The sequence below is a fragment of the Loxodonta africana genome, chromosome 6, assembly GCF_030014295.1.
Source record: "Loxodonta africana isolate mLoxAfr1 chromosome 6, mLoxAfr1.hap2, whole genome shotgun sequence".
Taxonomy (NCBI): Eukaryota; Metazoa; Chordata; class Mammalia; order Proboscidea; family Elephantidae; genus Loxodonta; species Loxodonta africana.
The window spans coordinates 27,524,586-27,551,912 of NC_087347.1; the positions used below are offsets into that span (position 1 = coordinate 27,524,586).

The 27,327-nt window shown below is 44.4% G+C and overlaps 1 protein-coding gene across 2 annotated transcripts; it reads right to left on the bottom strand.

Moving 5' to 3' along the window:
- Positions 1-7,085: 7,085 nt before the first annotated feature.
- On the bottom strand, positions 7,086-26,973 carry TTLL4 (tubulin tyrosine ligase like 4). 2 transcript variants are annotated; one of them, XM_064286671.1, is made up of 18 exons: positions 25,493-26,973; positions 24,324-24,433; positions 23,896-23,959; positions 17,648-17,772; positions 17,068-17,178; positions 16,621-16,697; positions 15,711-15,902; positions 15,527-15,609; positions 15,165-15,293; positions 14,665-14,787; positions 14,271-14,369; positions 13,815-13,949; positions 13,235-13,372; positions 11,836-11,938; positions 10,779-10,989; positions 10,566-10,636; positions 10,085-10,170; positions 7,086-9,537 (listed from the first exon to the last, which is right to left on the bottom strand). In XM_064286671.1, the coding sequence occupies exons 1-18, from the start codon at positions 26,971-26,973 to the stop codon at positions 9,375-9,377; spliced, it is 3,501 nt and encodes a 1,166-aa protein (XP_064142741.1). In that variant the 3' UTR covers positions 7,086-9,374. The 2 variants fall into 2 exon arrangements, with proteins under 2 accessions (XP_064142741.1, XP_023397194.1); XM_023541426.2 differs by having other exon boundaries at positions 7,086-9,633.
- Positions 26,974-27,327: the final 354 nt, after the last annotated feature.

Genomic DNA, 27,327 nt, shown 5'->3' on the forward strand with positions numbered 1-27,327 from the left:
CCTTTCCTGTTTTTCTTTAGTCAGTCTAGCTAATGGTTTATCAATTTTGTTAATTTTTTCAAAGAACCAGCTTTTGGCTTTGTTAATTCTTTCAATTGTTTTTCTCTTCTCTAATTCATTTAGTTCAGCTCTAATTTTTATTATTTGTTTTCTTCTGGTGCCTGATGGGTTCTTTTGTTGCTCACTTTCTATTTGTTCAAGTTGTCGGGACAGTTCTCTGCTTTTGGCTCTTTCTTCTTTTTGTATGTGTGCATTTATCGATATAAATTGGCCTCTGAGCACTGCTTTTGCTGTGTCCCAGAGGTTTTGATAGGAAGTATTTTCATTCTCATTGCTTTCTAAGAATTTCCTTATTCCCTCCTTGATGTCTTCTATAACCCAGTCTTTTTTCAGGAGGGTATTGTTCATTTTCCAAGTATTTGATTTCTTTTCCCTAGTTTTTCTGTTATTGATTTCTAGTTTCATTGTCTTGTGGTCTGAGAAGATGCTTTGTAATATTTCGATGTTTTGGACTCTGCAAAGATTTGTTTTATGACCTAATATGTGGTCTATTCTAGAGAATGTTCCATGTGCACTAGAAAAGAAAGTATATTTTGCAGCAGTTGGGTGGAGAGTTCTGTATAAGTCAATGAGGTCAAGTTGGTTGATTGTTGTAATTAGCTCTTCTGTGTCTCTATTGAGCTTCTTACTGGATGTCCTGTCCTTCTCTGAAAGTGGTGTGTTGAAGTCTCCTACTATAAATGTGGAGGTGCCTATCTCACTTTTCAGTTCTGTTAAAATTTGATTTATGTATCTTGCAGCCCTGTCATTGGGTGCATAAATATTTAATATGGTTATGTCTTCCTGATCAATTGTCCCTTTTATCATTATATAGTGTCCTTCTTTATCCTTTGTGGTGGATTTAAGTCTAAAGTCTATTTTGTCAGAAATTAATATTGCTACTCCTCTTCTTTTTTGCTTATTGTTTGCTTGATATATTTTTTTCCATCCTTTGAGTTTTAGTTTGTGTTTGTGTCTCTAAGTCTAAGGTGTGTCTCTTGTAGGCAGCATATAGATGGATCGTGTTTCTTTATCCAGTCCGTGAATCTGTCTCTTTATTGGTGCATTTAGTCCATTTACATTCAGCATAATTATAGATAAATAAGTTTTTAGTGCTGTCATTTTGATGCCTTTTCATGTGTGTTGTTGGCCATCTCATTTTTTCACATAGTTTTTTGTGCTGAGACATTTTTCTTAGTAGATTGTGAGATCCTCATTTTCATAATGTTTAACTTTATGTTAGTTGAGTCGTTACGTTTTTCTTGGCTTTTTTCTTGAGTTATGGAGTTGATATTCCTTTTTGTGGTTACCTTATTATTTACCCCTATTTTTCTAAGTAAAAACCTAACTTGTATCGTTCTATATCGCCTTGTATCACTCTCCACCTGGCAGTTCAATGCCTCCTATATTTATTCCCTCTTTTTGATTATTGTGATCTTTTATCTATTGATTTCCATGATTCCCTGTTATGTGTATTATTTTGTTTATTTATTTATTTTTTAGAATTAATCTTAGTTTGTTTGTTTTTGTGCTTTCCCTATTTGAGTTGATATCAGGACATTCTGTTTTGTGACCTTGTATTGTGCTGGTACCTGATATTATTGGTCATCTGACCAAACAATTTCCTTTAGCATTTCTTGTAGCCTTGGTTTGGTTTTTGCAAATTCTCTAAACTTGTGTTTATCTGTAAATATCTTAATTTCTCCTTCATATTTCAGAGAGAGTTTTGCTGGATATAGGATCCTTGGTTGGCAGTTTTTCTCCTTCCGTGCTCTGTATACGTCATCCCATTCCCTTCTTGCCTGCATGGTTTCTGCTGAGTAGTCTGAACTTATTCTTATTGATTCTCCCTTGAAGGAAACCTTTCTTTTCTCCCTGGCTGCTTTTAAAATTTTCTGTTTATCTTTGGTTTTGGCAAGTTTGATGATAATATGTCCTGGTGTTTTTCTTTTTGGATCAATCTTAAATGGGGTTCGATGAGCATCTTGGATAGATATCCTTTCGTCTTTCATGATGTCAGGGAAGTTTTGTGTCAGGAGTTCTTCAGCTATTTTCTCTGTGTTTTCTGTCCCCCCTCCCTGTTCTGGGACTCCAATCACTCGCAAGTTATCCTTCTTGATAAGAGTCCCACATGATTCTTAGGGTTTCTTCATTTTTTTTAATTCTTTTATCTGATTTTTTTTCAGCTATGTTGGTGTTGATTCCCTGGTCCTCCAGATGTCCCAGTCTACATTCTAATTGCTCGAGTCTGCTCCTCTGGCTTCCTAGTGCATTGTCTAATTCTGTAATTTTATTGTTAATCTTTGGATTTCTACATGCTGTCTCTCTGTGGATTCTTGCAACTTATTAATTTTTTCACTATGTTCTTGAATAATCTTTTTGAGTTCTTCAACAGTTTTATCAGTGTGTTCCTTGGCTTTTTCTGCAGTTAGCCTAATTTCATTTGTGATGTCTTTAAGCATTCTGTAAATTAGTTTTTTATATTCTGTATCTGATAATTCCAGGATCGTATCTTCATTTGGGGAAGATTTTGATTCTTTTGTTTGGGGGGTTGGAGAAGCCGTCATGGTCTGCTTCTTTATGTGGTTTGATATGGACTGCTGTCTCCGAGCCATCACTGGGAAACTAGTTTTTCCAGAAAATCCGCTAAAAAAAAAAAAATGCAGTCAGATCCCTATCAGAGTTCTCCCTCTGGCTCAGGCTTTTCGGATGTTAATGGAGCCACCTGGGGAGGGTGGGGGAGGGATCAGAGAGCTAGGAGTGTAGCACCTCAGAATATAGCCAGAGTTGTTTGTCTTACTTGGAATGACTCTTATATCTGAGATTTCCGTGGGGCGCGTCGCCTATATGTACTGGGTGTGTGGAGATTGCCCCCCGGGGGGGCTGGCCCGCTGGTGTCACGGTCAGATCCTCCGCTGTCAGCCCCACCCCCAAAGTTAAGGCTCCCCTACTGGGGCGGTGCACTCCCGTCTCCAAAATCCATCGCTGCCTCCCGGGGGCTCCCGTCCCTCCAGCCGCGTCACGCGCCGCTCCCGCAAACCGGGTGCGACTGCGTGTCCCGGTTGGGACGCCGCTCTCCCCGCTCCAATACCAGCCACTGCCTCCCGGGGGCTTCTCCCTCCGGCACGCCACGCCGCTCACGGGAACTGGGTGGGCGCCTCCCGCACGAACGACTGGACCCCCCCCCCGGGGTCAATTCAGGGAAATGTAGGTGGTCCCCGTGCTCACGCCCCGCCCGCTTCCCGCCAAACTCCCGGCGGGATGGCTCCCCGGCTGGGACGCTGCTCTCCCCACGCCCAGAGCAGTCACTGCCTCCCGGGGACTTCTCCCACCGGCTGCGCCGCCACGCCGCCCGTGCCAACCAGCTGGGCTCGCTCCCGGGATGAGTTCGGGGGGTAGGGCTGGGCCCGTTGTCTGTGCCGTCTGCCCCTCTGGGCTCTGCCCCAGATCGGGCTCCGAAGGTCACCTGCCTGGTACGCTGGCTCCTGGTTCTGAAAATGATCGCTGTCTCCCCGTATTTGTTCATTCTCCGTCTCTAAATCTGTGTTTGTTGTTCAGAGTTCGTAGATTGTTATGTATGTGATTGAGTCACTTGTTTTTCCAGTCTTTGTTGCAAGAGGGATCCGCGGTAGCGTCCACCTACTCCGCCATCTTGGCCCCGCCTCCTTCCTGGCTGCACTTTTAATATTTACCATTTTAGTGTTATTTCAGAATGGAAATTTCAGAACACTTAATTGTACTCATGAGGAATCTGTACACGGATCAAGAGGCAGTCATTTGAACAGAACAAGGGGATGCTGGATGGTTTAAAGTCAGGAAAGGTGTACATCAGAGTTGTATCCTTTCACCATACTTATTCAATCTGTGAGCTGAGCAAATAATCCTAGAAACTGGACTATATGAGGAAGAACGGGGCATCAGGATCAGAGGAAGACTCATTAACAACCTGCATTATGCAGATGACACAACCTTGCTTGCTAAAAGTGAAGAGGACTTGAAGCACCTGCTGATGAAGCTCAAAGACCACAGCCTTCAGTATGGATTACAGTTCAACATAAAAAAAAAAAAAAAAATCCTCACAACTGGACCAACAAGCAACATTATGATAAACAACGATTGAGGCTGTCGAGGGTTTCATTTTACTTGGATCCACAATCAACACCCATGGAAGCAGCAGTCAAGAAATCAAAAGACGCGTTGCATTAGGCAAATCAGCTGCAAAAGACCTCTTTAAAGTGTTGAAAAGCAAAGGTTTTACCTTGAGGACTAAGGTGGACAATGAATAAGGAAGATTGAAGAATTGATGCCTTTGAATTGTGGTGTTGGCGAAGAATGTTGAATATACCATGGACTGCCAAAAGAAAGAACAAATCTGTCTTGGAAGAAGTACAACCAGAATGCTCCTTAAAAGCAAGGATGGTGAGACTACGTCTCACATACTTTGGATGTTATCAGGAGGGATCAGTCCCTGGAGAAGGACATCATGCTTCATAAGGTAGAGGGTCAGCAAAAAGAGGAAGACCCTTAGCGAGATGGACTGACACAGTGGCTGCAACAATGGGCTCAAGTATAGCCAACAATTGTGAGGATGGCACAGGACCTGGCAGTGTTTCGTTCTGTTGTGCATAGGGTCGCTATGAGTCAGAAGCGATTCAATAGCACCTAACGACGTTATTTCATCATGGTTTTAATTTGCTTGATGATAGTTCCTCGTGCTTTTAAAAAAATCAGCTTTATTTACGTACAATAAAACTGATCCATTTTAAGTATACAATCTGATGAGTTTTGGCAAATGTACACAGTTGTATTACCACCACCACAATCAACATATAGGCTCTTTCCATTGTCCCCCATTGCAGTCAATCCTCCCCTCACCCACGGCCCCTGGAAACCACTGATCTGCTGTCACTAGTTAAGCTTTTTGTAGAATGTCTTATGAATGGAATCATTAAGTATGTAGTATTTCATTTCTGGCCTCTTTCTTTTAGCATAATGTTCTTGAGAGTCATCCGTGTTGTTGCACCTATCAGTAGCTTATTCCCTTTTTTATGCTTAAGTATAAAATTCCATTGAACAGATACACCACACTTCGTTCATTCACTAGTTGGACATTTGGGTTGTTTCTAAGTTTTTGCTATTATGAATAAAGCTGCTGTGAACGTTTGTGTGCAGGAGTGGAATTGTTGGGCCACATGGTAAAGTTACTTTATAAGAAGTTATCAAAGTACATTTCACATCCCCACCAGCAATGTATGAGTTCCAGTTGCTCCACATTCACGCCAGTATCTGGTATTTTCAGTCTTTTTGAGTCGTTCTAGTATATAAGTGGAAACCCTGGTGGCATAGTGGTTAATGCTGCAGCTGCCGACCAAAAGGTCAGCAGTTCAAATCCACCAGGTGCTCCTTGGAAACTCTATGGCAGTTCTACTCTATAGGGTCGCTATGAGTTGAAATCGACATGACGGTGGTGGGTCTGGGTTTTGGTTAGTGTATAAGTGGTGTCTTGTAGTTTTAAATGCACTTCTCTGATGACTCATGATAAGGGCTCCAATCTTTCCAAGTTTATTATCTCAATTAAATCCACACATTTAGTCTTTCATGGATAGAATCAAAATATATTTTATTACAGTTTATTACCACCATGCAGAAGAAATGTATTTGGTGGTTGTTTTGTTTTTGCCTGTTTTAGAATCTACTATATCAGCAGTGTTTTGTTCTTTTGTACATAGGGTCACTATAAGTCGGAACTGACTCGATGGCACCTAACAACAACGTATCTACACTATGTATGTATCAGGCTCTGTGTTAGATGCTTTATTTTTTCCATTTAATCCTCACAACCACCCTAGAGGTACGCATTAGTTTCTCCAATTTACTAACTGAAACTTAGAAAGATTAAATAACTTTTCAAAATTTGTTTTTCCCATGACAGCCCCTGGCACTCTGTGTCTCAGTCCAATATACTAATAAAGGCACAAACGGGTTCTAGGAAAACAACTACCCTTCTTGTGTTCTTTCACTTACATGAGAAATCTGTCAGGAGCTGCACAAGACCTAGCATCCATATTTGGCAACCCAGAATAAACCTGGTGAGGGGCCAAGGCAAATGAGCCTGTATAGACACCCTGGATATTAATGTGTACAAGCTCTGCTACAGGAGGAATCTAAAAGACCCGGAAAGGGTTGTCTGAAATGCTGGATCAGTCTCAAGTAGCATGAAACGTAGCTCCTAGCCACACATCTCTGAAAACTAGTCGGTAAGAAGTTGGGGATTAGAACAGTAGTCAGAGCTGAGCCTTAAAGGACAAATCAAGGGGAAGCCAGGAGGGGAGGTCCCTCTGGCTACCTTTGGTGATCACCTTCTCTGGGTAACTGTAATCCAATGATTCTGAGGGAATCACCCTCTTCAGAGCCCCACTATACCTCTCAGGGGATAAGCTCAAAGGGTAAAAGCCTACAGCTCTGACAAGGGTGGGCTAGTACAGCATTTTTCTAAGAGCAGTGGCTCTTGAAAATTGGATAAAGGCCATCCCTCAAATGACAAGTGGAAAGGTCCTTCATACCTGAACATCAGCTTCCTTCATTGGCCCTCACCAGTGTCAGATTGCCCTGACCATGTAATAAGTAACTTCTATGTCCCAAGTGCTTTTAAATGTTTTGTTAAATTGTCACAACTCTGTGACACAGGTATTCTATTGGCCTTATAAAGAAACTCTAAGACTTTAAAAAGTTAGACGACATGTCGCAGGTCACATGGCTACTAAGAGGCAAACTGGGATATGAACCCAAGGTCGGCCAAAGAGGCCCATGCTCTTTTCCTAACACAATGCCACCTCTTCATTAGTACACACTGTAAGGTACTTGTTTCTGATCAGTCCTGAGTGGATGTGAAGTAAATGCAAAGTTACCAGCCTCCCCACTCCCCACCCCAAATTCCTTATTCCACTGCTTCTGAAATACTCTGTACTTTATTTCTTAGTCTCAGGTGCACTCAGTCCCCTTTCTCCGAACAGGGACTGGGTAAGTTACCAAGCTAGGAAAACAACTGACATGTTCTGACAAACATTTATTCTACTACACTCCTGAATTTCAACTTAAAAATACCTTACATACCGTGGGTATTCAATGCTCAGTTATGTATGCTGAATGTTTAATAAGCAAGATTTCATTTTCTCAAAAGGGTGAAAGGAAAATGTGATACATAAGCCCCATACCTTTTTCCCACCCAGCAAAACACCCAAACCTATCGGACACCCAAATGTGATGACAATCAGAAATAATGTTGTATATAAGCACGTTTTAAACGAAGAACACTGTATTTTCATCACTCATTTCATAAGCCCCCCACCCCCACACACAGCCAAGCCCCATCATGCTGCAATGCTAGTTCCCTCTCCAGTTACAGGGATGGAAATAGGTGGGTTGTGGTGTACAGGGATTCTCAGAAGGTAGGCTAAAGAATGGAAGTTGGTTTCCAAGAAGTAAACCACCATCAGCTCTGCCAGACCTCCACACCTAAACCAGCCCTTGCACCGGAGGACCAGCCGCAACAAAGCTGATAAGCATGTGGCCGGTTTTCTCTTAGAAAGGCTGTTTACTGCCCTTATCACGAGGTTGGCTCTGACATTTGCACTAGAATACTGCATCCAGGAAGGGCAAGTGGCAGTTCAGTTCTATCAGAAGAGATTTAATGGGTCTGTCCAGGATCTCTCCCACGCTGGCCGGGCACTGAAGTACTTATTGAGCAGCAGCTGCTACCCTAGGATTCTGCCACCAAGCTTTCTTCACAACTGTCAAAGTGACCTTTGGGCTGGCCATTTACTCTGTGTCCTTGAACCCAGTCAGGCTTCTCAGTCATCTTTCCACAGTTCCATCCCAACTCGCCACAGAAATCCAGAAGCCACAAAACAGGGCAGCCTCTTTCCAAACCTCAAAAGGAACGAGACCATCTAGAGCCCAAGGTGAGACCAAGTAGCTGAGCTTCCTGCTGATGTGCAAGAGAGAAAACTTGAGTATCAGAGACATGGGGCCAGTTGGCTTCTTCTTTGCCTTGTTGCTAGAAAAACTAAGGGACTGCAGGAATCGGACAGGGGCAAGCAGCAACTGGGTTGCTGGGTTAGGGGGGAGCGTAGTTCAAGAAAACGATATTTCTGATCCAAACTCTCCCCCCTTGTGCTTCTTGGGCTCCACTTTTCACCAGGAGAGAGAGAAGTAGAGCTTCTGGTTCAGGTGCTCATGTCCTCTGAGATCTCTATATGTATAGTTCACTCAGTCAACATTTATTGAATGCCCACTCTTTACTGAGCCTAGAGGAGGGAGGTAGATTCAGTTAAGAGTACATGAGTTTAGTCAGAGGTCTGACTGGAAGACCATTCTCTAACAGTGACTGCTCCTGAAACCCACCTGCCAAGTCACGGGACTCTGCTTGCCCTAGCAACCTGTGATCTAGACACCGCTAATCGGTGGCAATAAAAAGAATGGAACAGAACACGAGACTTCCTCTGTGTTGTGGGGAAATCACGGCTCCTTCTACCCTCCCTCTGGATTGTGACCCTTTCATATATGGGCACAGATTAACAGCAACTGGGATTATCTGGACCCCTTTGTTGGGGCCATGGGAAATTCACGAAGTCCATAGAACCTCTCACCTCAAAAAAAGCTGAGTTGAAGAGGTGACTGACATCCATGAAAGAGAGGCCTAGAAGGCTGAATAAGTAGTGATGTGAGGTCAAAGTAAGAAGGCATAGGGCTACTGGCTGGGTGGGTATATGAAAGGAGAAATGGAGCTGGTAAAGCCCCTGACTAGGATGAGCAGAAGGATGACAGGAAGTGAGTTCTACTGGGGAAGTTGGAAGGTTTGAACATTTCTGAAAGTGGCTCTTTAGGACAGAGTGCGGAAAGGAGTGAGAACCTGAGAAGATAAGAACCTTCAGAAGAACCTCCTCATTACAGAACAAAGGATTTCAGGCCCAAATTTTAGTATGTTTTCTACTCTTGAGCTACAACATAATCACTTCACCAAGGCCTAAAATAAACCACACATGGCTCTCTGAAGGTAGAAACCAAACCCTGCTTTATAAGGCTGTGTGGCCATCATTGGTTTCTCTGCTGAGATAGAAGGTGCCAGCCGAGCGACAGAGGGTGAACCTCCTTCACCTTCTCCCCATGCCCACCACCCCGCCAACCCTATAGGTACCCATTTCTGCAATTCAACCATTTCAAAAAATACTACGATGAGGGCGAGTTGGAGGAGGGAGGGGTTCAGGCAGGCCAGCAGGTTCCCATGAGGTAGTTAACATGGTGCTCCTGGGGAGGGATTAGTGGATTCAGGCCAGTCATGGGCTCACAGCAGCAAGGAGGGAGTCACTGGCTGAGTGGGAAATGGGGGAAGCAGAAAGTCTCGAAGTCTGCCCAGAGTACTTGATCAGAGGTAACATCTGGGTAGAGAGGCTGGGCTCTTTGCTAGTGTCCTCACTGTCCTTTGAGCAATTAGGTTTCCTGGGAAAAGGAGAAAGGCCAACTGGAGTCTTCTTGGTCTTAGGGGTGGCTCCGTCTTCAGAGAGCAGTAGGCTTCCCTCAGAGGAGCTGTGCTTTCTGAAGGGAACAGGTGGGAAACAAATGGCTAAGACGCTGTGTAGGCTGAGACCTTAACTTGTGATCTGCCTTCAAAGTTTGGACCAGGCACTCACAACATTATGGTGTTATGGACCATAATTATATAGATATAAAAAAACCATAAAAGGTATTTCACTTACCTGAAATTTTGAGAACTTAAATACAAGTGTGAATGTGAGGGTGGGAGGGCGAAGGATCTCCTACAGCTAGTGGGTATGGCTGAAAGTGGTCACTTCAGCAGATGATCAGTGACTTTGGCTCAGCTTCACTGGACATACTGAGAGCCACCAGGAAGAGGACGTTGTGGCTGCATATTCTGGTACCCTCACTAACCCCACCCCCAATGCTGATCTTGTCATAATCTGTGAAGAAAGGAAGGGAACTCCTCAAACTCACACCCAACTCCCTCCCTTTCCCAGGCAGCACTCACCCCAGGTTGCCAATCTCTGATTTGCAGAAGGCATTGAGCATCACATCACCCTTTGGGACAGTCAGAAGTGATGTCGGGAGAGACCACTAAAAGTGAAGGAAGCAATGAGGTGGAAAGGTTGAGGCAGAGGTCAGGCAGGAGTGTTTGTGGTCTTGGGACTTTTTCCAGCTCTGTCTGAGTGACCAAAGGCCTCTCCCTTTCCCTAGCCTTTGGTCATGGTTTTCTATAGGGAGTCTTGGTTCTCTCCTGAGTCACACAAGAAGCTGAGGCCTGCAAGGCACTTTCTGATCTTGAAAGAAAGCACCCAAGAAATCCTTGAGGCAATTATTCCTTTGAAAGAGAAAAGACAGGAGACACAAAGGCAAGGCCTAGGAGAGAAATGAGAGGCCTGTCCCCACACCCAGCCCATGCTTCACTCTTTAAGGCAGAGGAGGGAGGGCCCTGGGATGCAGCTGTCTCCTTCTCTACTGGCACCACTCACCACTGGAGCAGAATCAGAGATGACTCCTGTATGGAACCCTTTGTAGCACCAACTCCGAAGTAGATCTACTCCTAGGACAAGACAGCAGGGGACAGGACTTAAGAGGGTGAAATCAACTGGTCAATTCTTCTTGCCAGAGAAGCCCATTTCTTGGTCTACTTGGATCTAACCTCCCTCTAAACATGGCCTCTTGAGCCAGGGAAGGCATATCACCTTTGAGCTTGTTGCTATGGTACTTCTGCTCCCACTGGGTGGTGAGAATGTTGAAATATCGTGGCTGCTCAAAAAAGCGGAGATAGCGAGTGGAGATTCGAGAAGGAAAAATTCGTTCAAATTGACCACGTCGAGAAAACTCATCCTCCATCTCCACCAGAACCCGAACATCATCTGGCGTCAGGACATCTAGCACAGATGCATAGAAGTCCTATGGCCCGAAGAACAGGGAGTCAGAGAGTGTGACTGAGAGTGCAAGCCAGAGGCAGAGAAACCAGAAGCTGGGGACAGGAGCATAGCTCCAGGGCTCTTGAGCGACCACCAAGGCAGCTTGGTGGGCTACCACTGGACCTCACGTGTTCCTATGTCTGCTGAACTTAGGTGGTGAAGGAAGATACTTTTGGTGGGGGTGGGACAGTACTGGGACACAGGGGTCAAGTGATTTGCTGGATGGAGTCAAAATTAGGATCCAGCACCTCAGATTTGGTACCAGCCACTCTTCTATCTGCTCTGAGGAATTACCCTCCCAGGGTCCCACTGCATCTCTCAGGGATAAAATCCAAAGGGTAAAGGTCTCTGACAACAAGGGTGGGCTAGTAAGCCATTTTGCTAAAAGCACTGGTTCTTGAAAAAGTGATAAAGGCCATCAACTCTGTCCCAGAACAATGCACATGCTATCAAATCTCTGCACTCAAGGGAACTGCAGACCTGGGTTAAGAAACCCTGCTCTAGACAGACATGTTATCAGGAGGGACCAGTTCTAGAAAAGGACATTATGCTTGGTCAAGCAGAGAGTCAGCAAAAAAAGAGGAAGACTCTCAATGACATGGATTGACACAGTAGCTGCAACAATGGGGTCAAGCATAACAACGATTGGGAGGATGGCACAGGACCAGGCAGTGTTTCGTTCTGTTGTACACAGGGTTGCTGTAAGTCGGAAGTGACTTCAACAGCACCTAACAATAACAACAGAGAAGAAAAATTGGTTGCCTTGGGGTCACAGATGTTTCACCAGGAAACTTTCTGCTGGTGTTGTAGGGGAAGGTCAATTTCCTACCTGATCAGGAGTTTTCTGGGTCAGGTAATAGGCTTTCTTCATCTTCTGTGCAGTGACGTGCTCTGAAGCCACTCGAAATTTGTCCCTGGGGGTGCTGGTCAGGCTAATCGGGTGGAAAGGGAACAAAGAGTAAGTTCAGCAGCTTTATCTCCCGGACAGAAGGTCCAGTCCAGTAAGCTCCCTTTTCAAGAGAAGATGAAAAAGTATAGATAAATGTTTGTTACCTGAGTAAATCAAGACTTAAATGCACTCTACTCAAGTAGTCTGAGAATCAAAGCTCAAGTACCATGGAAAAACTAAGAGTTCAAAGCATCCTCTCTCAGCTACATTTGAATGATAAAAGATCAGAGCCTGGAATAAACCTAATTGCTGTGTACTTTAGTTTAGTTTAGCTCAGTGAACATTTATCAAATACCCAGCTCTGCCGTACTGGCTATGTGACCTTGGGTAAGTTACCTAACCTCTCCGTACCTTGGTTTCCTCATCCATGTTATTACAAGTATTACTAAGAGAGATACAAAGATGACTGAGAAGCAGCCCTTACCTCCAAGAATTAAGTCAAATGACAACCACAAACATGAGTCTACAGGGTATGGTAGAAAAAGCAAACTTTGTTACCTGGCAAATCAGGATGTGAATTTCAGCTCTACCACTTCCTAGCTGAGTGATATTGGGTGGGTTTCTTAAACCCAGTGATCTTCCATTTCCTCATTTGTAAACTGAAGATACTAATATCAACCTCACAGGATTGTTGTAAGGGTAACATAGGTTTTTCCTGACACAGACAAGTTACCAAATAAATATTAACTCAAGAATAGTTCCAAGTGCTTTGAGGGTATGAAGGAAAGAAAGCCCACAGTGAGCAGGCTTTATGAAGATGTTGCCTTGAGCTTGGCTTTGGTGGATGGCTGAGTTTACAACAGGTAGCTCTGGCTGAGAGGCTCTTCAGGAGGAAGAAATCCCATGAGCAGAGGAAAGGGCACTATAGGGGAACTGCAAGAGGCAATAATTGAACTGACTTTCAAGGATCCTTCCAACCTTGGGGTCCCATGAGTGATCAGATTTGTTGGAAGCACGGGAGACAGAAAGAAATAAAGGGAGATGAGCCTGGGAAAGGGAGGCTGGGACCTCAAGTGTGCAGGCAGAGCTTAAAGTTGATTCTCCAGGCCCTGTGGAGATTCCTGAAGAGGGGAGCAATATAATCAAACACACTTTAAGGGCATTGATGTGGCAGTAGTGTGTGGATGGATAGTGGTGGCAGATCGAGTAGCAAGGGAGACCAAGTAGGAGGATACCATCAAACAGTCCTGGGGAAAGTGCCCAGAAGCCATCCTTTCCCAGGGTCACAACGGGGCTGTTCATGCTGCCAGCCAAGCCTCAGAGAAGCAGGGAGGCTAACCTGGTGGTGGAGCTGCTGGAGCTGCTGGAACTGGAAAGGATATCCTCTGCACTGGGCAGAACAAAACCCGCCAGGTTGAGAAGGTCACGGATCATCTGGCCTTTGATGCTGATGTCCAGTGGAGAGTTAGAGTGGAGGCTTCAGGGAAAGGATGCAAAGAGTGGTCAAAGCTGCATTCCAAAATGGGTCCAGTCAGGTTTTCAAGTCAGTGCTAGCCCCACTCACTCCCTGGGTTCCCTAGGATGAAAAGCGCTCAAAATCTATATTCATGAGCACCATGATGAGGGTTTTCTTGTCCCAAAGAGAGTGAATAACCTCATTCAGGATGGCACTGCCCATGACCTTGGTTTGCTAGGGAAAAGCAAGAGGTAGGGATCAAGTTTAAAAGAAAAACTTTTAACAACCTCTCGTCCTCCTCAAAGAACCTTGACATAATGAGTGAATGAACTAACATGATGAGAGGGAAACAAAAATTCTAATGAAGGAAAGGTTTTCCAAAAGTCAGCAAGACTAGAATGGGAACCAAATCATGAGGATAGAGAAAGGGTTCCACTGCAAATGCCCTGAGAATATGGCCTACCTTGGGGAAATGTTGACTTCTAGGACCCAGGGCTTGAGGTTTTCATCCAGCATGACATCAAAGCCAAAGAGCTCGTGGCAGTTGTAGGGCCGCCGCACATACATCTTGAGCAGGCTGGTTACATAGGGCTCTGACCTGGTTATGGGGAGGAGGAAGTATTTAGCCCAACTCCTCCCAGGGGACATGAACAGCTGCCCTGCCAATGAAGCAGTTCAGAGATGGCACACAGCAGAAGCAACCCAGGAAAACCAGCTCTCGAGAGATGCCTCTGATCTGGGCCAGCTCCTGGGGATAAAGTGCAGGAGGAAAGCAGAATTTAACTCTATCCACCTCTACTCTGTTCTGAGAAACTGAACCACAACATGGTCAAAGTCAGAAGCACAGCAGCGTGGAAGCCAATGAGAAATGCGGCAGTTTGGTGGCAGTCCCCACCCCCCAGGTGGCAGTGTGACTCACGAGATGATGGTTTTGACAACAACGTCCTTTATCTTCTCCCAGATGACATCGCTATTGATTCCCTTCTGGCTCAGGTAGTTCCATAAAGCCTTCAGTGCCCTGTAGAGGGAAGAGAAGGGAGTGTTTGGGGTTATATTCTTAAAATGGGTGATGAAGGAAAGAGAAAGCAAAAAACAAAAACAAGAGGCCTATAGGTATTTTCTTCTTATCTCTTTTTTGATGTTTTGACTAAGAAGGAGATGAACTTGGATGCACACAGACCAGTTCTGAATTGAGAAGTGTTTATGTAATCCTTGGGTCTTATATTAATCCTCCAGTCACCATTCCACTGAACCTCCCAGAACCTTGTATTCCTCTAGGCCTTCACTTGAGTTGGACACCCTGCCCCCAGTACCATTTGTGGCCCTGGCAGGCCGTTTCATCTGCATTGGCCTGGTACTCGACATTCTTTTTATTGACACTGTAGTTGGTCAGGTGCATGAACTTATTGCCAAGGCTCTTCATGGAGGGGGAATACCTGGAAGTGAAGAAAGGCAGAGGTAAGACAGTGAGATAGCAGATGGAAAATGGGCTAAACATTTTTCCAAGTCCTGAGGAGGGAAAAGGCAAGTGGACAGATCTTTTCACACCTACAAGAGCCTGAGAAGTACGCCTGGTGGCAAGGTTCTAAAACACCATAGTTAAACTCATCTTCTTTATCCTATCTCAGTGCATGCCGGAAGAGCCCAGATTCAGTGAAGTAGAGAACCACATTTTCCATTCCCAACCTTCCCGCTTGCTAATAAAAACTACTAAAACATTTGTTATTTTTCTGTTCGGTGTCCCTTGGCTTCCTTCTTTTTGAGGAAATAAATCTTGAAAGCTGTCAGGTGACACTTCACCACTACCACATACTTGCAACTGGCAAAGCGGACGAGTCCGTCTGAAAAGAGGTAAATCCGTAGAGGATCATAGGAAGTGACATAAACGTAGATCCGTAGATCAAACTTGCTGCCACTGATGAGGTAGGGTTTGTGCAGATACCTACATATGGGAAAGGGTATCATCAAGAACAGATAAAGACTTAGTGGGTAATTGGGCCCATGGCTCTGTATAGCATAAGCCAGCCAACAGTCCTTGAGATAAGGACCTTAAAACAATTGGCTAAGGAAGGTCTTTGCCTCGGGGACAAAGAGCAGGAGAACATTGTAAAAAGGGACTCTCCAGGCCAACGGAGATAGAAAAATGGGGAGAGATCTGGCTGGAGACAAGCTCACCTCTGTACCAGGAGAGGCCTTCGCTTAGGGAGCTGACTCCACTTATGAATGACCTGGATGCCAATACCTCGAGCTGATGCTGGCTGGAAGTCAAGTGGAAAAGAAATGAGGTTTGCTCCTGACCCAATACTCTTGTTGTTCCCACTCTTAGATCACGGTCCACGACCCACTGTGATTGACTCACTGGCTTCACAATCCACTTCTGGCGGCTGCTGTTCTCCCAGGCTTTGCGCAGGAGCTTGGCATCTTGGGGCAGGATAAAGGACTGGGGGAAGAAACTGAACTCCTTCTTGCCGAAGTGGCTCTGCATGCGGGATAGGTTCCGCCACAGACGGTCCTTCCGCCCAATTTGGAATGAGCCTGGGAAGTGGTTTAGCTACAGGAAGGACCAAAGGTGAGAGCAGGGAAAGTGGCCGAGGCAAGACCTCTACGCCATTTCATGACAAGACTCACTACATCATTCCAACTTCCTTAGCAACATTCTAAGCTCCCGCTCTGTTTTATCATCACTGCCTAATGGTCCTTAAGTATTCAGTTGCTGAGCACTGACCAAAATATGGTTAAAACACAACAAAATTTAGTGCCCATGGGAGTTTATAGTTCATGGCATATAACAGATTAAGACAGACATGATATTTATCTCAGGTACAAAGAAAGAACTATTAAATCTCTTTCCAGTATAGCCCATGTGACAAGGACAGAAAAGCATCTGGCTTTTTAGTAAGTCTGAGGGCAAGGGACTCATTCGTCCCAACATGAGACCAGAAGCCCTCGTTACAAATATCATTCAGCTTGGGGGAACGAAGGTAACGTGCCGTGGTTACACGGAGAAAACAGAAAACAGATGATGCCACTCAAGACACATTATAGGAAGAGGTCTCTTTGAGAGGCTGGGATTACCCAAGGCATTGCGGCTGAACTGGAGATATGTATGGTCTGTGGGGGTCTCGCACTACACCCTCCTCCTAGACCTTCTCCACTCTTCTATGGACATTCCTGTCTTCTCCACGTTCATCTTCCTCTTTCCTTCATACCACCCTCCTCCTGCCCTAGTCCAAAGTCCAGGGAAAGAGCTCCTCAGAAACGGCCCCTACCTTCTGATGCTCCCGAATGGATCGGAAACTAGCAGACTTCATGTGGTGACCCCAGCAGCCCAACCAGTCATCATTTCCTACAGAAGGGACATCAGGATGTCAGTCCTGCTGACAGCTCAGCCCTGGGACGGAGAGAGGCCCAAACGCCCCAGAAACACCACTGGGCCTGGGCACAGCTCCCAGACTCAGTTTTCTGCAAGTTGCCATGGAGCTGTCAGGGGGCCAGAGATAAAACAATGGCCCTTTCTCTCCCAATCTTGAGTGACAGGCCCAGGGACAGAGGGGTCAGCCTTTCAGAGCTACATTCTCCCAGTGAGGTTGGAAATTCCAGGGCAGGGTCCCAGCTATCCCCCACATAGCAGGAAATACTTGCATCTAGAGCTCTCCTCCTGCTCAAAGCCTGTCTGTTGGGGTAGAGGACAGGCTTGCAGTAAGGCAATGACTCACTCTTGCTGATTTTGAAGTGGGACCGTCCAATGGTCTGCTTGACAATGTTGGGGGTCACTGTGCTCATCTTCCACCGAAGCAGCTTCCTCTGCTCCCAGGGAAGTTTCTCCACTGGGGGAAAGCAGGGGACAGGGTAGGGGAGAGAGGATGAGCAGGAGAGTCATGGTGAGAAGAGGAAAAGGTGGCTCTGTCACCCATCCTTTGCTGGATAGTAAAATCACTAAGTCTTGTTCCCAATCAGGGTTTTAAAGGAGCACACTTTGGGGAAGACACAGGGCTGAACAGGAATGAGGAGTAAAGAAAGGAGGGGAGGTTGAAAAGGGAAAGGAACAATGTTAGAGGGCATGAACTAAGAATGAGACTATGAGGTTGAGTAGGGTCAGCTAAAGAACTGACAAGAAAAAGGTCCACATTGGACCTACGCGGACCCAGTGGGAAGCGGAGCACAAAGTGTGATAATCATCCACCCCAGGTCTTTCTGGAAATCCCCACCTCTGCTATTGCTGCCTCCTCCCAGTTTAGCTGCTGCCGTCCTTCTCCCTGGGGACCCTTCTGGGTTTAGACACTCCGCTAGGCTTACCTCTCTCATCTCGAGTGCCAAAATAGATGGTAGGGGGCACATTGGGAAAGAGACTGTAGATGAGGGCTGGTCGGACAACTTTCTCATGATCGGAAAGAGGTTTGGTCAGAATCTCTACGCAGCTCCTAAGATGGAAAACAAACGTGGCAGAGAAAGGGGAAGCGACAATCCCGAAGTATTGTTAATTTTATAGATAATTTATTTCAGGATGCTGCCATTGACATTCTGATTCTAAAAGGATAAGTGCTCAATTATTATTTTACAAATATTACTCACAAGGTGCTACAGCTGACCTACATGCAGCCACATTATTAAACGTCCTTTTCCAATACTTCACTCTGTGGTACCGCGGCAAATTTTCCTGTGATAAGCTACAAGCTAAGGATGTCTCCAAAAAACTGGTTCTGAGAGTGGATAATGAGTTTGGGTATATACCAGTAGATGAATATGCTATACTAAGACAAAGAAATAAATAAGGAAGAAAAAGAATGATACAGATCATTTAAAAGGGAGGAAATGCAGAAAAGCTCTAAGAGTTATTGAGATTTAAAAAAAGAAAATGGGGGGAAAAACAACAGAAGAAAAAGTAATACTTCAAACTAATTTTACGTGTAGATTTATCTGAAGATTTAAGTACAGTTAAAAAAAATTTTTTTTTAATGCTATTTTCGGAAACCCTGGTGGCATAGTGGTTAAGTGCTATGGCTGCTAACCAAGAGGTTGGCAGTTCAAATCTGCCAGGCGCTCCTTGGAAACTCTATGGGGCAGTTCTACTCTGTCCTATAGGGTCGCTATGAGTCGGAATCGACTTGACGGCAGTGGGGTTTTTTTTAACGCTATTTTCCATTTTGGAAAAGATCTGTGACACTAGATCTTTATGTAACATACAATAACTCGGGTATGGATCTGATGAAAAGATGCTGCTTAGAATCTGGGGCAGTGGGCCTTGGGGACATCGACTGCTGTTCCAACAATGGCTCCGTCAAGGCTATCTCGAGGGGTCTCAAAATAGTGGATACCTTAGCTATCTGTCACGTCAAGTGGACATATCCAGACCATTTCTTTAGATAGCATTGAAAAAAAAATGGAGAGAATAGTCTCTACCCTGAGCTGATATGATCCAAAATATTACAAGATTTTTAGCATATAAAAAGTTTAAAAAGTTGTTATTTTCAGCACAACAGAAATATGCACTGAATGTATACGAAGTGTTTTAAATCTTAGAGATTGTAAATGAACTATTGGATCAAGTTAAATACTAATTCCCAATTAGGATGGTTCCAATTAATTCTCATTTCCAATTTTTTTTAAATCAAAGATGTTTAATTCACTAAGTATTGACTTTATGATCACCGAAAATCAAGAAGAATGAAGATTTAAAAACAAAGACAGGATGGGAACGTAAAATGGTACAGCCACTCTGGGAAACAGTTCGGGCAATTTCTTTAAAAAACTAAACATGCAACTACCATAAGACCCAGGAACTACACTCCTGGGCATTTATCCCAGAGAAATGAAGACTTATGTTCACAGAAAAACCTGTATACAAATGTTGCTAGCTTTATTTGTAATAGCTCAAAACTGAAAACAACCCAAACGTCCTTCAACTAGTGAATGAACTGTGGTAACAAACTATTGACTGATAAAGACAACAATGCGGACAAATCTCTAGAGAATTATGCTGAGTGAAAAAAAAAAGCCAGTCCCAAAATGTTACATACTGCTATGATTCCGTTTGTACAACATTCTTGAAATGACAAAACTATAGAAATGGACAAAAAATTAGTGGTTACCAGGGGCTAAGAAGGGGATGAGGGTAGAAGGGAAGGAGATACAGTTATAAGGCAATATGAGGGATTCCCGCAGTGTTGGGAATGTTCTGTATCTTGACTGTATCAGTGTCAATATCCTGGTTGTACTGTATTGTACTATAGTTTTGCAAGATGTTACCACTGGGGAACTGGGTAAAGGGTACAGGCGATCTCTATATTATTTCCTACAACTGTAAATGAAAAAAAAAAGAAAAAAAACTTCTTTTTTTTTTAAATGAATCTACTATTATCTCAAAACCAAAAGTTCAATTAAGACAGGAAGCCCTTGTCCAAGACTCTTAAGAGTATTGTGACCCTAATACCTTGCAACATGTTTTCTTCTTTTCCAAATGGATGACTGAGAGCTTGACATAACTAACACCATAACGATACTCCAAGTAATCTACAAGCATTTTTTTATTGCACCGGCTGCACTGGTCTCTTTCCAAAGGGGTGTGGAGCCCTCGCCACTCCTGCAGCCTTGGTCTCTCTCTCCTTTTTCTTCTCTTGAGAAATGGCCTTCAGCCTCCAAGATGGCAGCTATGAAGGCTGCAGGGCACTTTTGGTTTGCAACTTTCTTTCTTGCTCTGTATCTCACTCAGAGTGGACTTGGCAGTCCAGTTCCACTAGCCGAGAGATTCTTACGTAAGTTTTTTTTGCCTGTTACAAACACACAGATAAGAGTCCAGATGTCCAACATGCATATCTTTAGTTTAATAAAGAGTTTCTTCTAGTTGTTTTGTGATGTATATGGGCTATGTGCTTAAAAACATTAGGTAATCTTTGCCAAATGATATATAAGCTCCGATGTAAAAATTGCTTTTGGGGGGACTCCACAATGGAAAGCCACATTGCTATTGGGGCCCCTCTGTTGGTGTCACCTCCTAAACTTTCTCTTTCTGACTTGGAGTGTGTTTCATTGGCTCAACTGCTCCATGGCATGGACCCCAATCGGGTAACAGTAGGCTTACCCTCAAGAGACCTGGATCCTAGTCTAGCAGTGCTACAGACTATAACGTTGGAGTAGTTACTTAACTTCTCTGGTCCTCAATTTCTACATCTGAAAAAGGATGCTGGACTTGATGACCTCCATCTCTAAAATTACATGATTTTTAGGAAAAGAATACAATAGTAGAAAATGCAATAAACTATTAAAAGATAATATTGCTGGGTAGAAGAACAGAGGTAATGTTTTCAATTATCCTGTGTTTTTCTGTGGTTGCCAAATTTATATTTATCTAATAAATATATAAATCTTTCATAATTGGAACAAAGTAAGATTTTAGCAATCCAAAAATATTTCTGATTTTAGCCATCCTTAAAATGTGAAGTGGTTTGAAATTTAATCTCCATTTGCATGAAAATCATGTTTTAACTCTTGTATAGATCAGAAAGTCTGGACAATTTGTAGGAGTTAAATTAACTAGCAGACAAATTATTAACAAACACCTTTTGTGGATTTTATTTTCTATCAGGAAGGCTAGACAAACATCTGTATGACTGTGTGGCAGGTCAGAAGATAAACACAGATCAGTTTTTTTTTTTTAAGAGCTTTTTTTTTGTGCTTTAAGTGGAAGTTTACAAATCAAGTATCTCATACAAAAATTTATATACATCCTGCTATGTACTCCTAGTTGCTCTAACCAGACAGTACACTCCTCTCTACCCTGTATTCCCTGTATCATACCTCATACAAAAATTTATACACACCTTGCTATGTACTCCTAGTTGCTCTAACCAGACAGTACACTCCTTCTCTCTACCCTGTATTCCCCGTATCCATTCAGCCATTTTCTGTCCCCCTCTGTCTTCTCATCTCCCCTCCAGACAGGAGCTGCCCACACAGTCTCATGTGTCTACTTGAGCCAAGAGGCTCACTCCTCACCAGTATCATTTTCTATCTTATAGCCCAGTCCAATCCCTGTCTGAATAGTTGGCTTTGGGAATGCTACAAGTCTTGGGCTAACAGAAGGTCTAGGGACTACAGCTTCTAGAGTCCTTCTAGTCTCAATTAGACAATTAAGTCTGGTCTTTTTATGAGAATTTGAGGTCTGCATCCCACTGCTCTCCTGCTCCATCAGGGATTCTCTGTTGTGTTCCCTGTCAGGGCAGTCACTGGTTGTAGCTGGGCACCAACAGATCAGTTTTAAGTGTGGAAAAGGTAGGAGTCCAGGTGAATTATATGTCAAATATCTTTCTCTCATGATGAGTGGGAGTATTTAATCTAAATCAGCATCCAACACATACAACCGAAAGAAGCTTTGCCTTTCTGAAAGGATGGTGTGTTGGATTTAAAGTGACAGAATTTATACATGAAGACTCAGGTTATCTGTGGTACGATTTCTATCAGCCTTCACAATCCCAGTTCTATCTCTCCCACTTTCCAAAAAGGTCTGCCTCTACCTTGCTAATTTGGGGCTCTAAAATCGGTATAACCACTACCACCAACATATTTCACAGAGAGGAGATGGCAGCTTGCCTTATCCTTATTAACCAAAGCAGAGATGATATAAAGAAAAAGCAACCAGAGTCTGGGTGCTCCAGATACTGGGGTAAGCCTTGCCATATACAGCTAGATTTCAAGTAAAAATTTGGAATTGACATTTTGTACTAAAAAACAAAAACAACAAATTTATTTTCTATATTTGCATTTTGTTTCTTACATTTTTTAGTATAAGTTATTTTTAAAAAGTAAAAACTTTGATATTTAGTACTTTTTTCTTTTTGGTTCTTTGCATATATTTAGTATTAAGTAAAAATAATATAATTAATGAATGAAGACAGAGCCTCATTGAGGCAAGGTTCGAAGTGGTAAGGGGAACAGGAAGATTATGTTGAAGAACATTAACTTTCTACCCAGAAAGGTGGTTTAAGTGATTCTCTGTTTTTGTTGTTGTTGTTGTTGTCATGGAGTAGGTTTCAACTCATAGTGACCCCACATGACAGAACAGAACTGTCCACACGGTTTTCTAGGCTGTAATCTTCACAGGAGTAGATCGCCAGGTCTTTTTCCCACAGAGCTGCTGGGTGGATCTGAAATGCCAACCTTTCAGTTAGCAGTTGAGCACTTAACTGTTGTGCCACCAGGGCTAAATCCTTCCTCTCCCCCTACTCCCATCTCAGCTATGCAGCATCCTATAAACTACCTGTTTTACAAAAGAAGGGCCTACATTAAGGGAAGACATTTTTGGTTTTCTAGTTAGAGATGAGCATCCCTTAGGCTCCACCAAAGGCAGTAATTAAAATAATCTGGATTAAAACTAGAGAATTTTTAATTGAATTTCTTATTACTAAGGTTAACAGAGAAAAGATTGAAGGTGCCAAGGATTTCATTTTACTTGTATCCACAATCAACGCCCATAGAAGGAGTAGTCAAGAAATCAAACAATATACTGCATTGGGCTAATCTGCTGCAAAAGACCTCTTTAAAGTGTTAAAAAGCATATCGATGTCACTTTGAGGACTAAGGTGCACCTGACCCAAGCCACGGTGTTTTCAATCGTCTCATATGCGTGCAAAAGCTTGGACCAATAAGGAAGACTGGAGAAGAACCAATGCATTTGAATTACGGTGTTAGTGAGGAATATTGAATATACCACAGACTGACAGAAGAAGGTACAAATCTGTCTTAGGAGAAGTATAGTCAGAATGCTCATTAGAAGTGAGGATGGCGTGACTTTTGTCTCTCCTACATTGGACATGTTATCGGGAGGGACAAGTCCCTGAAGAAGGACATTGTGTTTGGTATACTACAGGGTCAGCAAAAAAGAGGAGGACCCTCAGTGAGATAGACTGACACAGTGGCTGCCAACGATGGGCCCAAAAATAGCAATGACTGAGGATGGCACAGGACCAGGCAGTATTTCATTCTGTTGTACATGGAGTCACCATGAGTCAGAGCCGACTTGATGGCACCTAATAACAGAGTTAATGTCAATCTTATTGTACAAAATAAACCTAACCCTAGAAGGCAGCAAAAAAAGCATTTTAAAAAGCTCAAATTAGTGGTATCCGTCTGTCTCAGAATGGTTTCTGACAATGGAACACATTTTATAGGGCAAGCTGACAATTACCCTCACGTAGGCAGCCTGAAACTCTAAGGATTTACCTCAAACATTATTATGCTTCTTCATTAATTGGGTATTAATTTCCTTAACACTTCTTAAAATTATTTGCATTTTACTTGAACAATTTCTTAGGGCCTAAGAACCAAACTGCAGCCTGAAAAACATGGTACTATTTTTTAAGCCCAACTGATGAAATATGCTTCTGGTCCCTTCCATCGCTCCTGGTTCAAAACCAAAGCCCCAAACCTAAAAATCTGGTGAAAATGAGTTAGGATTCTCAGGGCTATTAACAACTTAGGTGATTAAACCCTATAATCTTGAAGAGACAGAAAAGGAGCATCTACCAATGATCCACACAGCCAACACTCACCGAGAGATCATTGCTACCGACTCACTGGGGGAAACAGCACTGAATGAGGAGCACTCCGAGTCTCCTGGGGGGGAGGAAGAACAGAGAAGTTCTGACTAGGCTGCCACATGAACCCGCCAAGCCTAGGCAGTTCTTCCTTTGACATCCTGGGCTTAGCCCTTCTTGGGAGCCACACACACCACCTTGTTGCCTTGCATTGCCTTCCTTGAGCTCGAAAGCAGCAGGAACAAGGCAAGACTGGTAGGACAGGAGGACTAGAGACAGAAGTCCCCTGGAAGTCACTGCCCCTTTGGACTGCCCCTTGTCCCAAGACAAATGATTAATGTAGGTGATAATGTGAGTCAAAAACCTGGTACATCACCATTAGCTCACTTCTCTGTTTTCATGAGACCAACTCCAAGTTGGAGGTGAAAGGGTCCCCTACTCACCCTCCTCCTCTTCATTCTCATCGTGGCTACAGCAGTCTTCCAAACCATCTACTAGATCTTCTTCTACATCTTCAGCCTCAACCTGGTCTGGCTGGAGGTCAGTAGCTGAGCTATAAGAAAGAATTATTCCCCCAGCCCAGCCATCTCCATAAGAGAGGCCACAATTAGATTTTTATTCCTTCATCATCTCCCAATGTTTGCCTCTTCTCCAGTGACAAATCTCTCTCTTTCCTGGACCTCACTTATTTCTCTTGCCCTTAAAGCTTAAATATAGCCATGGTCCCTTAACCCTATATCCCCCTTTCTGAGTAGAGGCACCATATCTTCCATTTCCTTTGAAGTCCCTTAAAGCACATAATTAGGACATTCTGCAAACAAAATGCCATCAACGAATTTCTGGTAATTAACTTCAATTATTCCTAGATCTCTCTCTACAACTCTCAGAACAAGGCCTTGATGGACCAAGCTTCCAGAAAAGTAACAAGGCACAAGAGAAGAAGCCACGTATATATATGCCCTAACTCTGAAACAGCTGTCATACCAGGAAAAACTAGGAACTTGATTTGGTTTGAAATAAGTAGGAAAGTCACAGGCCCCCTACACTTGATGTCTGAGGTTATTTCTCCCCTGGCTTCACCTGACAGCAAGGGTCTACAAACTCTCTGAAGTGCCAGATAGAAAATATTTTTGGTTTTGAGGGCCATTCAGCCTGTTGCAATTACTCAATGCTACCATAGTAGCAAGAAAGCAGCCACAGACAATACGTAAATGAACGAGTGAGGCTGCGTTCCAATAAAACTTCATTTACGAAAACAGGCAGCAGGCAGGATTGGGCTTGCAGGCTATAGTTTACCAACCCCTGCCCTAAAGTGAAAATCAAAACTTTAGGGCAGCTAAAAAATCAAACCAACCTTCAGAGGCACAGGGTCAAAAACACACACAAAAAAAGAACTGTTGCTGTCAACTCACAGTGACCCTATAAGACAGGGCAGAGCTGCCCGTAGGGTTTCCAAGGGCTGCCTGGTAGATTCGAACTGCCAACCTTTTGGTTAGCAGCCGTAGCTCTTAACCACTATGTCACCAGGGTTTCCGATATAAGGTCAGTGTCACCAAATTATGGCGTATACATCCTACCGCTCTAAATGAGCCAAAAACTTTCTCCAACTTACCCAATATCCCTACCAGGTGAGTCCAGCTGCCTGTCCTCCCTAGGCTCCTTCACAGGCTGGCCCAGATGGATGGAAGAGAGCTGGGTGGCCACATCAGCTACTCCAAGAGGTTGAGGGGGAGGAGGGGGAGGCAGAGTTCTGTCTCCTCCGAGTGGTGGGTGGTCGATCGCAGACCCACAGGTAGGGCTGTGGTTGAGCCCACTGGCAGGTGAGGCAAGGAGGTGAATGCTGATGCGTTTGGTACAGAAGACTGTACTGTCCAACCCCAAGGTGTCTGAGGCACCAGGGAGAATCCTACTGTCCGCTCCATCATCCTCCTGAGGAAACTGCTGACCTACCATGGGAGGTTCCCACTGCCTGTCCTTGTTGAGGAGGCTCCACTGGAAGCTGCGATTCACAAAACAAGACTGTTCAAATTGGAAGCCTTGCCTTGGAATCTTCCCAAAGCTTCTTGCAGTCAACTTCCTCACAGCTTCAGTGAAGCGAATCTCCTCAGTCTGGGCCTGGGAATCAGAGTCATCATCCAGGCCAGAAAGATGTGGCTCTGCCCTTGTGGCTGAGTTATTCAGGTTATACTGAGGAGAGGCAACACTGGTGATGAATGTGTCTACAGAGCTAGGGGTGGACATGGTGGTATGGTCAGTGGCGTCATTTAGGACAGTGCCATTGCTTCTGGGCACCTTATGTTCAATAGGCTGGAATGTACAGTCCCCAGTACCCCCTGAATGAGGCCAGGAGATAATTTGAATCTTGGGTGTGGATACCGGCTTCAGGCCCTCTGGGGCCTGTGATAAAGGCACTTTAGTGCTATTTGGCCTCATGAAGGAGTTGTTATTTAGCATGGGCTTGTAAGAAGAGGAGGAGAGTGGAGATGGGATCTTCCCTGAGATGGCAGAGGCCAGGCTCCTCCCTGAAGAGTTTTCTCCAGCTGCTCCCAGTGATGACAGGTACGGATCCGTGGACGAAGAGGCCATGGGGGAGACCGTGGAAAAAGTGGCCTTACTGGCAGTGAGACTGACAGGGAGGCTCTTTTCAGGGAGAGAAAAAGGTCTTTTTTCTGATGGGCTTGAACGCAAGCAGAAAGACTCCAGCTGCTGGTACGGCTTGTGCCTATAGTTGGAGCAGCGGTACAGCAGGGTGCTGCTAAACAAGTCTGGGAGGGAGTTCAGGTAACAGGAGTTGCTGTGGCCTGCAATGACAGCTGTGGTCCCAGAGCTACATAAAGCACTGGGACAAACAAAATATGCTGGCTGGGGTGGGACACCCAAGAGGCCTGGGCTCAACCCTGTTGACAGTGTGCCCACGTGCTTCTTCTCCAGCTTCCAGATTGGTTTCACCTGCTGATGGGCCTGAGACCAGCCTTTGCCCTCAGAGGGTTTCTCAAGTGGTAAGGCATGTACTGTGCCTGAGGGACCACTCTGCTTGAAACTGTTACCCCGGCGGAGGCCAATACTGTATTGCTCTGTTCCTGCTGAGGCCATGAGGGGCCCACATCATAGCCACACGGTCTCATGGCCCAGCTCAGGTAAGGTGCCACACCCCTCCAGTAGTAGCAGCTGCATCCTTCAAATCTGTCAGCCTGATGGGGGGAGAAACAATTGGGAACGTTACAGTGTCAGGAGGACAGACGATATGCTACAGTGGTCCTCAGGTCAGCAATAGAGTCCCACGCCAGCATTTCTTGGACAATCAGTCTTGGTCATCGTTTGGAGCTCTGGAGAAGAACACTAGATTTCTGGGGAGTTTTCAATGGTCTTCCTGCTTTTCTCATGCTATCAAAGCTGGCTTCATCAAAGACTGGGACTTTAAGGCTCCACTGCTGTGAGCTGCTCACC